Below are 16,738 nucleotides of genomic sequence, written 5' to 3' on the forward strand. Positions count from 1 at the left end.
CACAGAATGTAGACACACAGGCATAAGTCTACATGCATGGTGCACACACACGGGCACAGGTGTACACAGAATGTAGACACACAGGCATAAGTCTACATGCATGGTGCACACACACGGGCACAGGTGTACACAGAATGTAGACACACAGGCATAAGTCTACACGCATGGTGCACACACATGGGCACAGGTATACACAGAATGTAGACACACAGGCATAAGTCTACATGCATGGTGTGCGCACACGGGCACAGGTATACACAGAATACAGACACACATGCATAAGTCTACATGCATGGTGTGCACACACGGGCACAGGTATACACAGAATATACACACACAGGCATAAGTTACATGCGTGGTGTGCACACACAGGCACAGGTGTACACAGAATGTAGACACACAGGCATAAGTCTACATGCATGGTGCACACACACGGGCACAGGTGTACACAGAATGTAGACACACAGGCATAAGTCTACACGCATGGTGTGCACACACAGGCACAGGTGTACACAGAATATACACACACAGGCATAAGTCTACACGCATGGTGTGCACACACAGGCACAGGTATACACAGAATGTAGACACACACAGGCATAAGTCTACACGCATGGTGTGCACACACAGGCACAGGTATACACAGAATGTAGACACACACAGGCATAAGTCTACACGCATGGTGTGCACACACGGGCACAGGTGTACACAGAATATACATACACAGGCATAAGTCTACACGCATGGTGTGCACACACAGGCACAGGTGTACACAGAATATACACACACAGGCATAAGTCTACACGCAAGGTGTGCACACACAGGCACAGGTGTACACAGAATATACACACACAGGCATAAGTCTACATGCATGGTGTGCACACACGGGCACAGGTGTACACAGAATATACACACACAGGCATAAGTCTACATGCATGGTGTGCACACATGGGCACAGGTGTACACAGAATATAGACACATAGGCATAAGTCTACATGCATGGTGTGCACACACACAGGCACAGGTATACACAGAATATACACACACATGCATAAGTCTACACGCATGGTGTGCACACACGGGCACAGGTGTACACAGAATATACACACACAGGCATAAGTCTACACGCATGGTGTGCACACACGGGCACAGGTATACACAGAATATAGACACACAGGCATAAGTCTACACGCATGGTGTGCACACACAGGCACAGGTATACACAGAATATAGACACACAGGCATAAGTCTACACGCATGGTGTGCACACGGGCACAGGTATACACAGAATATAGACACACAGGCATAAGTCTTCCTATGTATACTACGCAGTTAAAGAAATGCTGAGAACTTGGCGCTGAAACAAAAAGGCCCTCCCTTAAGAACAAAAGCAAAAACCCTAGAACATTCCCATAAAAAGCAGATAAATGAAAAATTAATATAAACTGGGACTGTTTAGTGGAGGATCTAACATTCAGACCTTTTTAGTAGCAGAGAACACCAGTGTATTAAAGTTGAGCACATTAAATAAAATCCATAATGATAACTAAATCCTTCTGAACGGGCTAAATTAGGTTCGGTACGCTCTTCTTCAGAAGGTAGGGAGCTATAAAGCACACTAGCAAATTTCCATTTAAAATGGTTAAAAATAATGTAAGAAAAAGTTAACCCTTTAAAAAGCACATAACAGATAATAACAAAATTCACTTTTGGATAGATTTATTTCCTGAAAACGCTAAATATGTTTTGTATATACACACATAAAAGCTATAGTACATTTTATTTATGTTAATAATTATATAACATTGGAAGTCTGCCCAAAGTTTGCAAAATGGGGCTGGGTTACTGGATGATTATTGTTACCCTTTGGTTCTTCCTGTTTCCTTGATTTTCATGTTCCTTGGAGTTTTGTGCTGCTATCTTCACAGCTGAAGTAGGAGTCACCTCCCCAGTATTTACTGTCTTTGGGGCAGAAGTACCTTCCTTCTGTCCTGTCAAAGGTTCTGAGGCTTCCTCAGACCCTCTATGGACATACCTCTTGCACACTTTGCTCCCTCTTGTGGCAGAATTCTTAAGCTTGTATTCCTTCTCTCCATGCTGCAAGGCACCAGGCTGAGTGCCAACAGCCTAGCTTTTGTTTCCTAAAGGCGATGCTACAGCTCAAGTTTGTGGTCTCTCCTTGGCCTGCAGGGAGGGTTCTGACAAAGCTTGCTCTTGCTTCCCCGTTCCAGAGAGCTCACAGCGAGCCAGCTACAGAGTAGGGGTGTGTGGGTGAGGCACGCGGGACGCTGGAGGTGCCCATGGCCAGCTGAGGGGATCCGTGGGTGAGGCTTTCCAAGCAGCTCACAGGCAGCCTTCTTGATGGGGCCCACGACGCAGTGAGCAGGATCCGCATCCCTTTAATGCCTTCTGAGATTCCCACCTGCTGCTCTCCCAGCCTCTTCCACCCCCAAGTCAGGGAGCTCCCGACTTAGTACTCTGAATGCGGCGGGAGGGAGATGAGCCTTTCTGGTGGGGGCCTGCACAGCTGGGGAAGCCGGGTGCGCACTCACCTGCATTCCCTTTCCCCTGCAGGAGAAAGCATAGGCCAAGAAGGGTTCTCTTGGAGGTAAGCTGTGCCTCCTTGGGGAGGGGTGATGCGAGTAGAGACAAGCTGTTCCACTTGCTACAACTCTAATGCGTCCAAACTGGTAAGGTCTCTGGTAAGAGAGTGCTGGAACTTCTCTGGAAGCCTGGCCTTGCACAAAGGCTCTCTCAGCTGTGGGCGAGTGTCTCAGTCAGTGCTCTCCAGGGGTTCCCAGACCACAGCCATAGGAGCTGGAGCCAGTTAACAGGCCACTGCAGGGTCTGCAGCCCCGACTGGGGTCTGTCTGCCTACTGGGTGGGCGAGACAGATCCTCCTCCTGGGTCCCTTGGCATATGCCACTGGATCCCACAGTTCCCATAACCTCACTTTTGTTCATGGACAGATGCTGAATTTTTGTTGTTGCAGGCAGGACAAAAATATCATATGACGCCAGGATACTTACATCACTCTCTCTTGTATCTTTTTCATTAGTATGGTGCACTGAGAACCATTCACATACAACAGTCTCTATGCTCTGACATGAATGTGTATGGCACATGTCTATACAATTCAATAATTTTGTATGACTTGATTTTCTAAGAATTTGAAAATCTGCCCTTTGTGAATTTTGACATCAAACAACATGGTAGAACCAGTATTGGTAGAAGTAATTCATTAAATTTTCCTCTCAAGTATGGATTTACATTTCCTCTTTTTATTCCAACACTTTGCTACATTATTTGCTTTCACTCCAATAAGCAGAGTTTCCACATCACAGGCTCACTTCCACGACGCAGTCCAATCATGCTGTTTCTGAATCCATTAACAGCCTGCAGACTTCACTATGGCCCAGTCTGTCCCTGCACAAACAGTGAACGACCTCTGGACCGCTTTGGTTACTGCAGGCTTAGCAATGTATTCTCAGAATCCTGATACACTTCATGAGCAAAGCTCCTGCTGAACTGCACAAATGGGAGCCAAAAGACATGACAGGCCACCGTTTCCACAGTTTTTGTGCTACAGGGCACGACTTATTATCCCTGGTAAAGTAACATGAGGACACTTTCTCATTGTGTCTTAATTAGCCCTCCTTGACTCCTTTAGGAGTTAAATAGGCCCTATCTCGGTATCTGGAAGGGGCTGAGAAAAGGGAAGCTCCAGGTTTTACGTTTGGCATTTTAGTTTTCCATAAACCTAAGTTTTGTCCTGGTCTCCCTTCTTTGCCTCTTTTTTCCAAAGTTGTGTTCACCAGCTGCTGTCTATTGAAGTCTACCTTCTTGTTCCTACTCCAGCCAGGACAACCCCATCCCTGTAAAATATTACACCATGAAGCTGCCTCTGATCCTTGTTATCACACTCTCCCCTACTTTGAGAGGCAGCTTACCTAGTTGAAGAACACAGACTACTGAACCATACTGCCTGCGTCTGCATCTCATCTCTGCCACTTACAACCTGGTAACAACAAATGAGAACAAATTTGTAATCATAATGGAAGATTTTAACACACTTTTCCTGGTAGTTGATAGCACTAGCAGCCATAAACTCAAAAAATTTGAACAAGCTCAACCTAGCAGCTATGTATGTTTAGAACACTCACTGCAGCAACCTAAACATACACTCCTGCTGTAAGTAAAGCACGCTTCAAAGAAACTGAAGTCCTAAAATCAGACTGTTTCCTAACCACAATGAAGACACGCTAGAAATCAATAATAGAAAGACAACTAGGAAATTCACAGATATGAAACACAGAAACTAGCTCCTGGATAGGAAGCGTCTTAGTTATCGAGAGGGAGAGGTGCTCAGGCTACCTCAGGCTGCGTGGGGTTTTACAGACACAGCAAAGCAAGGGTATGAGGGACCTGGGTCTGTAGCTAGACAGCAAGTTCCTGGCAAACTGGAATGCTGTTCATTGCTATTTATGAAATAACAGACTAATACCCTAGCACCACTCCAGTAGCTGCTGTTTCAGCAACGAGCATCCACCGTTCCCATTGTGGGTCGCTCCTCCAGGCTCACATTCTCTCTATCTCCGACTGTCTCTGCTCTGCTCAAGTCCTTTCCACTGTCACCCACCTGATGATGACTGGTTTACTCATGGCTTCTACCGTCTCGTGGCTTTTGCCTATGATCTTCTCTTTCGTTTTCTGCCATTGCTTACTAACCCTGTCTCTTCTTGTGTGTCTCATGTTTAAATTACTCAAGAGGAATGTCTGGATACTTTGTCAGTCATTCTTCTAATAGAAGATGCCCCAAATTGGTAGTTTGTGCAGCAGCCCACCTAAAACATGACTAGCCCTCCTTGTGTCCGTGCTGTAGATGCTGCCTTTGGGCTGAGAGCAACCTCTAATTCAGCACTGCAGGGTCACATGATGCAAACATGGCGACTATGAACAAGAACCATCTCTGGTCCTTGATTTCACAAGAAGATTTCCTGGCCAGGCACTCAATTTCTGGGACTTCTGAGCAAGGGAAAATGATGACAGCTAAAGATGAGACGACATATCCAATGTACACTTCGAGGTAGTTTTGTTTACACGTGCTGCTTTAAGGCAAAGATTTCTATGCAGTAGATGTCAGGCTCCCAAACAAATTGCTACAGCAGGCTGTGAGACCTCCCCTTGGGGTAGTGTCTCGATAAAGCACTTCCTGTGGTGTCCTGTCATCAGCTAGTATGTTTTTTCTGTTTATATGCAGAAAATGAAGTAACAGACATATTTGTTATTTTAATAAATCATTTTATATGCAAAAGGGGAAAGGAAATTCTTCCAGATAAGCCAACTGAAGGGTAAAAAACAACAAATCAAAACTTGTGGAATGTAGCTAAAGCAGTACTTAGAGGGGAACTTATAGACTTATAAATGTGTATAACAGAAGAAACGCTACAATTAAGTAGCGAAGCATCTACTTACAGAAGTTAAAAAAGACAGCAAAAAAAAAAACCTACAGAAAATAAGGGAAAATACCGAAGTCAAAAGCAAAACTACAGAAAACAAAAAACAAAACATACGAGAGAGAACTAACAACATCAAAAGTTGGTTCTTTGAAAAAACTAATAAAATGACAGACTTCTGGTGAGACTAATGAAGAAAAAAAGAGTGAAGGTTCAAATAGCTAATATCAGGGATGACACAGAGGAAAACACTACAGACACGGCAGACATAAAAAAGATAACTGAAGGATACTACGAATTATTTGATGCCAATAAGTTAATAAACTCAGACAGAACAAACTCCTAGAAAAACGTAATTTATCAGAACTGACTGAAAAATAAATAAAATGTAGTATTCCCACTAATATTGTGTCGCCTGAATCTACTCACAAGGAAACATAATACAAACCCATATTGAAGAGTGGTCTATAAAACTACTGGCCAATAGTATTCAAAAAAGTCAAAGGCATGAAAGAAAGGAAAATGTAAGGAATTCTTCCGGATTCAATGAGTCTACAGAATTTAAAGGGACATGACACCTGAATGCAATGTGCTCTGCAATTCATGACAACTGAATTTGACCTTGGCAAAGGGGAAAAGGTCGTCACACAGGACATTATTAAAGCAACTGATAAAGTTTAAACATGGATTGTACATTAGATATCAGTACTATATGAATACTACATTTTGTAAAGTTGATCACTGTACTGTGGTAAAGTAAGAGACTATCCTTGTACTTAGTCAACATCTCTTAAGTATTTAGGGATAAAAGAGCATGATGTCTATAACCATCAAATGGTCCAGAAAAAAAATGCATGTATGTGTATATTTATATACGTACCTATCTACAAAAAGAAGGACTGATAAAGCAAATATGCCAAAATGGTAACTTATGATTCTGATGAAGAGTATATGAGAGTATTCTCTACTATTTTGTAACTCTTCTGTAAGTTCTCTACTATACTTCATAAGATTTATGATTTTGCCTTCCACATTTATCTTCAATTCACCTGAAATTGAATTTTATATAATATTTTTTCCACATGGATACCCAATTGTCCCAACACCATTTATTGAAAATCTTACCTGTTCCTTGCATATATGCATATATTATGTCCAAATATGGATACGTCTGTGTCTAGACTTTCTCTTCTCTTCTGTCTACACTAAAATTAAGACCTCTAATTCACCAAAAGACAGCACAAAGATAATGAAAAAACAAACCATGAAATGAGAGATTTATTTATAAAACATCTAACAAAGGACTAGTATTTAGAATACACAGAAAACTATTACAAATCAAGAAGAAAAGAAAGAGAATCCTATAGAAAAATGGGCAAGCAATTTGTACAGGGTACTGCACAGACAGAAAAGCTATACAGCCAACAATCATATAAAACAGTGCTCAACTGCACCAGACAACTGAGAAATGCAAATTAAAACCACGAGATACCATTTTACATCCATCAGATTGGCAAAACTTAAAAAGCCTGCCAACATCAAGGGTTGAGGAGTGTGTGGAATGACAAGAACATTCATGCAGTGCTGGTGGGAGTGAGAACTGGCACCACTTTGGAAAATACTGTGGCATTAGGTAGTAAAATCGAAGTTTTGCATATCCTATGACACAGCAATTTACTTCGCCCGTGAATATTTCAGAGAAACTGGTATGCTGGGAAATACGTACAAGAATGTTCACAGCAGCTTGGTCTGTAGTAGCCACAAGTTAGAAGTAATGCAAATATTCACAAACAGTAGAATGAATAAACAAATTGTGAGTATGATCAAATGAAATACATCACAGAATGAAAATGAACAACTGATAGCTACTGACAAAACATGGATTAATCTCACAAACAAAATCTTGAGAGAGTGACCTCAGCATCATGGAAGACTGAGCTTTCCCGGTACTCACTCCCCTCCACCATACAACAAAAAAGACAGTCATACTCCAACAGAGGACATCCAAACACAACACAAAAACATCTGAGAGACCCATGCAGCCATACGATGGAGGGCGGAGAGGCTGGAGGCCCCCTCACAGGAGGTGGAACAGGGTAAAACTTCACTCCCTCCTCAAAAGACTGGGATCTGGGACCACAGGTGGCCTCTGAAATGGAAGGAACGTGGGAGGGCACGTTTGTTTGGGGGAACATCAAAGATCCCCGAGGGCCCTTACAGCCTCGGGGAAAGCCCCTACCAAGGTGAAAGCTAACATGGGGGTGACTTCATCAAGCCAACACCCCAGGAGAGCAGACAGTGAGAAGAGAGTGAGAAAACTCCTAGAGCACGCAGAAGAAAGCACCCCTACCCCCACCTGCCCAGCACTGGCTCCAGCGTCTGGGATCCCGGTGGAACACAGTGGGCTCAGAATATGCGGCTCTTGACCCCCACCCAGTGGCAATAGATGCTAACTGCAACCAAATAATACCAGGATGTGCAAAAACAGGGCTATGCCCTCTAGCAATATCAAACACTATATTAGATCTCCAGACCAGAGAGAAAATGACACATATTGAGAAATCAGTCCTGAGGATACAGAAAGATGTAATCTAAATGACAGAGAATTCAATACAACTATCATCAAAAAACTCAATGATGTAAAAGAGAATGTAGAGAAACAATTCAATGAGTTCAGGAGCTACTTCACAAAAGAGATTGAAACTATAAAGAAGAATCAATCAGAAATACTGGAGATGAAAGACACAATGGAAGAGATAAGACACAATATGGATTCCCTGAACACTCAAGTGGACACCACAGAGGAGCGTATGAGCATAATCAAAGATAGAGATGTTAAAAATGCTCCAGATAGAGGAGGAGAGAGAATTAAGACTAAAAAGAAATGAGGAAAGTCTCTGAGAAATATCAGACTCAATTAGGAAATGCAACATAAGAATTATAGGTATTCGAGAGGGAGAAGAGAAGGAGAACGGAGCAGAAAGACTGTTCAAAGGAATAATAGCAGAGAACTTCCCAAACCTGGGGAAGGTGATGGAAATCCACGTGGAAGAAGCTATCAGACCTCCTAAATATGTCAATATAAAAAGACCTACTGCAAGGCTTATAGTAGTGAAACTGGCAAAAGTGAATGACAAAGAAAAAATACCAAGGGCAGCAAGGCAGAAGAAAATAACCTACAAAGGAACCCTTACCAGGCTTTCAGCGGATTTCTCTGCAGAAAACTTACAGGCTAGGAGAGACTGGAATGACATATTCAAATCTTTGTAGGACAATACCTTTCAGGCAAGAACACTCTATCCAGCAAAAATATCCTTCAGGTATGATGGAGAAACAAAAACTTTCTCAGACAAACAAAAGTTAAGGGAGTATGTAGCCAAGAGACCTCCCCTACAAGAAATCATCAAGAAGGCCCTCATTATCTGGAAAAAAAAAAGGAGAAAGGGGTTACAAAGCACAGAGTAAGGAGATAAATAGGTAGACAGAATCAGAAAATTGTAGCTATACATCTGAACAAGTTAGCAAATACTCAAGAATATCATTAAAGATAAAGGGAAGGAAAACACCAAAAACAACAATAATCTTGTCATTTTAATCACAAACTCACAACACAAGATAGAATAAGATGTGAGAAAAACAATTTAGGAAGGGAAGAATGAGGGGGCTGAATTGGGTTAGTCTAAAGAAATAAGAGGCCATCAGAAAATGGACTATGTTATCTATGAGATTTCGAATACAAAACTCATGGTAACCACTAAACATAAAAGCAGAACAGAGAATAATAAATAATATTATATATATTACTATAAATATAACAAGTAATAAATAAGGAGAAAACAAAGAAACACAACATAAAAAACTATGTAACTCAATTGGTAGACCAAAATACACAGGACGAGAAACAAAGAAAATGCAGGAGAACTGGAAAACAAGTGATAAAATGGCAGCATTAAGCCCTCATATATCAATAATTACCCTAAACACAAATGGACTGAATTCTTCAATCAAAAAACACACAGTGGGGGCTGGCCCCGTGGCCGAGTGGTTAAGTTCGCGCGCTCTGCTGCAGGTGGCGCAGTGTTTTGCTGGTTCGAATCCTGGGCGCGGACATGGCACTGCTCATCAAACCACGCTGAGGCAGCGTCCCACATGCCACAACTAGAAGGACCCACAACGAAGAATATACAACTATGTACCGGGGGGCTTTGGGGAGAAAAAGGAAAAAAATAAAATCTTTAAAAAAAAACCAAAACACACAGTGGATGGATGGATTAAAGAATAAGATGAAACAATACACTGCCTCCAGGAAACACATCTCAGCTCCAATGACAAACACAATCTCAGAGTGAAGGGGTGGAGGATGATACTTCAAGCTAATGGCAAACAAAAGAAAGCAGGCAGTGCAATACTTGTATCAGACAAAGTAGACTTCAGATGAGACAGGTACAGAGAGACAAAGAGGTGCAGTACACAATGATTAAAGGGACATTACATCAAGAAGAAATAACACTTGTAAATCTCTATGCACCCAACATGGAGCACCAAAGTACACAAAGCAACTATCAACAAACCTAAAAGAAGACATTAATAATGACACAGTAATAGTAGGGGACCTCAACACTCCACTCACATCAATGGATTGATGATCCAGACAGAAAATCAACAAGGAAACAGTGGAATTAAATGAAAAGCTAAACCAGTTGGACTTTAATAGACATATATAGAACACTCCATCCAAAAAAAGCAGAACACAGATTCTTCTCAAGTGCGCATGGAATATTCTCAAGGATAGACCATAATTTGGGAGACAAGGCAAGCCTCAATGAATTTAAGAAGGCTGAAACAATAACAAGCATCTTTTCTGATCACAATGCTATGAAGCTAGAAATTAATTACAAGAAAAAAGCTGAGAAAGGGACAAAGATGTAGAGACTAAACCACGTGCTATTGAACAATCAAGGGATCATTGAAGAAATTAAAGGATAAATAAAAAAATATCTGGATACAAATGAAAATGAAAATGTACAATACCAACTCATATGGGATGCAGCAAAAGCTGTATTAAAAGGGAAATTCATCACAATACAGGCTCACCTTAACAAACAAGAAAAATCCCAAATCAGCAATCTCAAACTACACCTAACTTAATTAGAAAAAGAAGAATAAACTAAGCCCAAAGTCAGCAGAAGGAGAGAAATAATAAAAATCAGAGCAGAAATAAATACTATTGAAGCAAAAAAGGCAGTAGAAAGGATGAATGAAACAAAGAGCTGGTTCTTTGCACAGATAAACAAAACTGACAAACCCCTAGCAGACTCACAACGAAAAAGTGACAGCTCAGATAAATAAAATTAGAAATTAAAGAGGAGAAATAACAACAGATACCACAGAAATACAACGGATTATAAGAGAATAATACGAAAAGCTCTATGCTAACAAAATGGACAATCTAGAGGAAATTACACCCTCCCAAAGCTGAATCAAGAAGAAATAGAGAATCTGAATAGACCACTCACAAGGAAAGAGATTGAAACAGTAAGCAAAAGCATCCCAAAAGGAGAAGTCCAGGACCAGACGGCTTCCCTGGGGAATTCTACCAGACTTTCAGGGAGGATTTAATCCCTCCCCTTCTCAAGCTATTCCAAAAAATTAGGGAAGACGGAACGCTTCCTAACACATTCTGTGAGGCCAACATCACCCTGATACCAAAGCCTGACAAGGACAACACAAAAAAGGAAAACTACAGGCCAATATCATTGATGAACATGGATGCAAAAATCCTCAACAAAATACTGGCAAAGTGAATACAGCAATACATCAAAAAGATCACACATCATGATCAAGTGGGGTTCATACCAGGGACACAGGGATGGTTCAACATCTGCAAATCAATCAATGTGACAGACCACAGCAACAAAATCTTGGGTGAAAGAAGCAAGTGACAAAGAATACACACCGGATGACTTGTTTACATAGAATTCAGTAACAGAGGCTGATGACATAACAGGCTGAAACAACCTCTCTCATTTAGCATGCACCCGTAGGTGCTACAACTCAGAAAAGTAAGGAACTCATCACAAAAGACAGATGATGACAACTTCTAAATGTCAGGGGGGAAGAGAAATGGCAAAAACATGGAAGACTTCTGTGGTGTTGACGATATTCTAGTTCTTGATATGGGTAATAGTTACGTGTAGGTGCTTTAATTATTTGTTAAAACTTGCATGTTTTATGCATTTTCCTGATTTTGATCATATGTTGTGTTTTATAATTAAGAAAAGAAAAAGGAAAAAAGAAAATAAACATGATGTTTCTGAGGAACTACTAGTAGGTCAGGAAAATTAGTGCACACAAAGCATAAGGAGCTAGGATGGAAAGGCAGTCAGACGTTTAATATCTCAAAACCTCTCGCCACACTGCACAACAAAGCTGTACAGTAATTTCTGCAGCATGTGCACACCAGGCCTAGAGCAAACATGCACGTCTAGACCACGACCTTCCACGCTTGTGAGACGAGTCCCAAAGGAGGGGAGGGAAGGAGGGAGGAAGGAGGGCAGGGAGGGAAAGCTGGAGAGAGAGGTTCTGTAACAGGGCAGCTCTCTGGTTCCTAGTTCCTGTTCCTAATGACACCTGGCTGTAATTCCTGTTCTTGGGTTCCAGGGGCTATTCTGTATCACAGATTTTCCTATTCTATTACACTTGGGTGGTTTTTCTTACTAGCAGGACTTGTAACTGAGATAGGTCACGTGCTCAACTGTACTGTTTTGTTATTAACTTTAGAAATCAAACAATAACACAACAATAAATGTCTCTTTTCTGATCTATCAATGTCTTAGGTAAAAATCAGACTTCTTACTTGTAAGCAGTTTCTAAAGATAAATGATAATACTCATTAAAATGCTCTAACATCACTTTTCTTTAACTTACCCTCAAAGTATGGTGCTCTTGTGCTAATAATAGTCTTAGTTCTTCATGTAGTGTTATAACTTCCAGAAACTGCCCCCATAAAGCCATTAGAAGTGAGCAAAGTTGTGCAAGATTCATATTTATAAGTTCTGCCAGTTCATCAGGATTTTCTATTTTCTGAAATGACAAGAAAAAAAACTTCACTGCTTCCTGAGACTCACCATAACATACCTAAATATATTATTAAGAACATTAATAAAAGCAAATTTTTAGTTTTAAAAAGAAACATGTGTGTGCATACAGAGAGACCAAGTGACCAAGGGTTTTTTTCTATTTGATAGTTATTGTAGCAATTTTCAACAACTTAACTGATATTTCAATATCTGAGGTATCTTGTTACTGAAATAATGTCAAATACAGTTAGAAATCAGGATTCTGTAGAGCATGATCAACTTCAAACACTAAAATACTGGGAATTTTAAACACAATGTATAAGTCATGATGAACGTTATAAGATTTTTGTAAGATAATGAAATTTTAAAAATAATATTTTTTCTCCAATTAGCTAAGTAAAGTACTTAAAAGATCTGTAACTCCTCAGAAAGGACTGAGGTAGAAAGCAGTGCTTCTCCCTCACGCCTGAGTTCCTAGTCTCCGTGGTATTTGTGGTCATCCTCTTACAGAGCTGTCTTTCTCCTTTTTAACAACTCAGTCGTCCACTGTTCCCTGAACATAATTTAAATGCAAGGGCCCACACACCAGAGATCAAAAGATCAACATGAGAAGATCACAGTCTAGTGAAGAGAGAAAAGCAAGTAAACAATTACATTATTATAATATAGTGTTCTATAATATACATATACACACACACACACACATAGTTCTATAATATACTTTTATAGAGTGTTCTAATACTGGTAATAAATTATCCCATTTAAATATTCACCTAAACTGATGATAAAAGTTAAGAGTACTAAATTGTACTATGAAATGCAGAATCTTCAAAAAGGCATTTGGTTTTTCTGAATTGATAAAATAAGGATTTCTGAACAAATACCAATAAAAGACCATAAATCAGAATGACTGCTCCTCTTATGGACAAGCATTTTATCACAAAGACTGGCTTTTCCTTAATTCACTGAGGCTGCAGTCAGTTTCCAGGCAGATATCTTGCTGCGAAAATTTGCCTTTAATTACTACTAACACTAGGAAATTTGCCTTGAATATATAGACAGATGCTGACTTCCCTGCCCTACCCCAAAGAGGGTAGCAGTAGTCTGTTTAGGTTGAGGTTGGAAGCCATTCCCATGGTTTCAATGACCGTCTATGTACCAACGACTGCTCAATCTTTGTCTCCAGATCACATCTCTCCTGAGCTCTAGACCCATTACCTACAGGATGATTGTACTTGGTGGTGAAAAGAAAGTTGCTCAAGTTCAACGTATCCCAAATCGTACTAATCCCTTTCCAAAAAAATCCCCAAACGTTGCTTATCACATATTATCAATTTTACTTTGTTGAAGTCTGCAATTCAGCAGGCTTTTCTTCCCCCACCCAAACCAAGCTTCCACTTATCTATTCCAACTCTGAGAACACAAAACACAAAAATTCAGAAGAATTAGTATGAAGGGAAGGTATTGTGTCTTATCCACTTTTGTGACTTTGGTTACTAGTACGTAGTAGTCATGTGATAAATGAATGAATGAACGAACAAGGAATTACAGGCTTCAGATAAGGAAAAAGCTCCCAGAATTTATGGACAAAGAGAAAATGTTGACAAATTCCAGAATTCTGGAATGGAAGCTAACAAAGTCAAGATCTGATAAATACCGACTCTTCAATATATAATACATCTACACACGTTTTGCCCCAGGAAATGGTTTATAAATGTGTTAGATATAAGGGTAACAAGTTTTTCACGTCTCTTTTGAGAACTCTAAATAAGCTGAAACCTGCAATCCTGCTCCAAGGACGGTGCTAGCAGAGTTCAGGAAAAGCAGACCGGATAGGCACTGACGGCCAGTGAACAGCACAATGTCAATCGGGCAGCACACTCAGGTGTAACCCGCAAACAAGTCACAATCCTCCTCCTGGCCTCACCACGGGCTCAGTAAAGTACACAGCTTTTTTTCTTTCTTCCTGAGACCAAGGCTGTCTAGATACCTCATAATTATTAATTTTATTTCTCAGGGATCATGGCACCAAGGTTCTGAGAGAGGAATTTAGTATTTTCATTATTGGGAAGGCATCTCTTCAAGCACAAATAAATAACTCCTCTGGTTTACATAAATCTTCATAGTAAGTCTCAAAATGTAAACAATAAAACTTTTTCTATGTTAAAAAGGAAATTAGAATTAAGTTTCACAAGATCTTTTATATGTATAAATGCGGAAATAATAAGATCTTACATTTGTGTAATATTTTCTCAAACAACATTATCTTGTCTTATATGGATATAAACTTTTTCATTGCATTCACTGATTTTATTTGATTATGAAATACTGCTTACTTTAATAGACTTGGAAAATAGGGGAAAGCAAAAACAAGAAAATAAAGTTCATTTTAGTGTATGGTCTTCAATTATCTTCAGTTATATACATAGAGAAAAAGCTAGAATCACATATACTTTTATGCCATTTTCACTGAATATCACAATATGAGCATTTTCTTACATCATCAAACACTTGTCTGAAAGCACCATTTTTAAGGTTGTATAGCTGTTTTAGACTATGAGTGTTCCATAATTTGTTTAACCATCCTCCTGTCGTTGGGCATTCGTTTAGGTTAACATTTCTACAGTATCATAAATTACAAGGCTTTGGATACATACTCCCAAACGCATCTCTGAGAAAGATGTATGAGGTACAAGAATTAGCACCTCACCGCATCTCAACAAGCATTACTCTGTTACTAAAACATCACAGCCAATCTGAGAGGTTACAATGCTATCAGAATAATTAAATTTTTGTTTCTTTGATGATTAGTGAAATTGAATACTTTTCATATATTATTAGCCTTTTCTGTAGTTGGGTATCTTAACTAATATGAAAAAATGGAGAGTTACAGGTTTTCCTATTAATTTATAAGAGCTCTTTAAACATTATTACATCATTTGTCTACTGTATCTGCTGTCAAAATTTACCCTAGGTGGTGGCGGTTAAATTTTATGATGTCTATTTACATACTAAAATTTAAAAGTGTAACTAAAAAGCCTTATTAGTAATATGTAAATATGTATGTATTATTTTTAAAAAATTGGTACAGATGGATATAGAGCAAAGAATTAAAATTTTCCTTTAAAATCCCATCCTTCGTGCCACTCTTTTCTGTATTATTGTTAACAGTCTGTAATATACATACATATCCTTTCAAATACATATATATTTTTTTGGTGAGGAAGATTGGCCCTGAGCTAACATCCATTGCCAATCTTCCTCTTTTTACTGAGGAAGATTCACCCTCAGCTAACATCTGTGCCAATCTTCCTCTATTTTGTATGTGGACCGCTGCCACCACAGCATGGCCTAATGAGTAGTGCTAGGTCTGTGCAGATCCAAATCTGCAAACCCTGGGCTGTTGAAGCAGAGTGCATGAACTCAACCACTACCTCACCCGACTGGCTCCTCAAATGTTTTACATGTAATCCCATAAACATAACAAAAAACATACATAGCTTTTGGTTTTTTTAGTGTATACAAAATCATATTCATGCTTTTCTCTAATTTATTTTTTCAATTAATATATCTGGAAGAGCTTTTCAGATGAAAGCAGTACCTGGCACCATGGATCAATAAATATTTCCTGAATTAAATAATCCATGTCAATGCACGAAAATTTACCTAATTCTTTTAAATGGCTATATGGGAATTTATGACAATTAATGTTGCAACTCTTTATATTCATGTTCGTGCACATGTATTAGGAATTTTGTGGAATAGATTTCTCAATAAAAACTGTCCTGTGTATTTAACAAATGTTTTAAAATAGACTGAATTGACCTCAAGAAATGGTGCAATTTCCACAATTAGCAACTGTGTACGCAGATACTAGTTTCCCACCACCCTTACCAACAATGCAGATCAGCAGTCACTTCCACTGAAAATTTCATGGGCAAAAAAAACACTTTATTGTTTACATCTGCATTTCCCTGGTTGTCAGTGAGAGTTAGTGTCATTTCAGTATCTTACTTGTTCTGCTAACAACTGCCTAGCTGTCTGCTGCCTGAGTATACCCTTTTCTCACAAGTGTGTTTTGACATTGATACCCAGGAGCTCTCTACACCCTATGAGTATTAATCATTTCCAGTTTTAAATATTGCAAATATTTTCTTCCAGTCTATTGCTTGTTTTCAACTCTATTTATAATGTATTTGGTTT

General features: G+C 39.5%; 1 protein-coding gene across 14 annotated transcripts in view; it reads right to left on the reverse strand.

Annotated features, from left to right (window-relative positions):
- FAM135A (family with sequence similarity 135 member A) overlaps positions 1 to 16,738 on the reverse strand; it is a 113,042-nt gene that overhangs the window by 32,535 nt on the left and 63,769 nt on the right. For all 14 annotated transcript variants that reach the window (XR_011504910.1, XM_044776964.2, XM_070514617.1 and 11 more), the window contains one exon: positions 12,384 to 12,539. Coding sequence is in view for 13 of the 14 variants with exons in the window: in XM_044776964.2 (XP_044632899.2) it covers positions 12,384 to 12,539 (156 nt within the window). In the remaining variant the exon portion in view is untranslated. The remainder of the gene's footprint in view (positions 1 to 12,383; positions 12,540 to 16,738) is intronic.

This window comes from Equus asinus, chromosome 8 (assembly GCF_041296235.1).
Source record: "Equus asinus isolate D_3611 breed Donkey chromosome 8, EquAss-T2T_v2, whole genome shotgun sequence".
In the NCBI taxonomy this organism is placed as follows: Eukaryota; Metazoa; Chordata; class Mammalia; order Perissodactyla; family Equidae; genus Equus; species Equus asinus.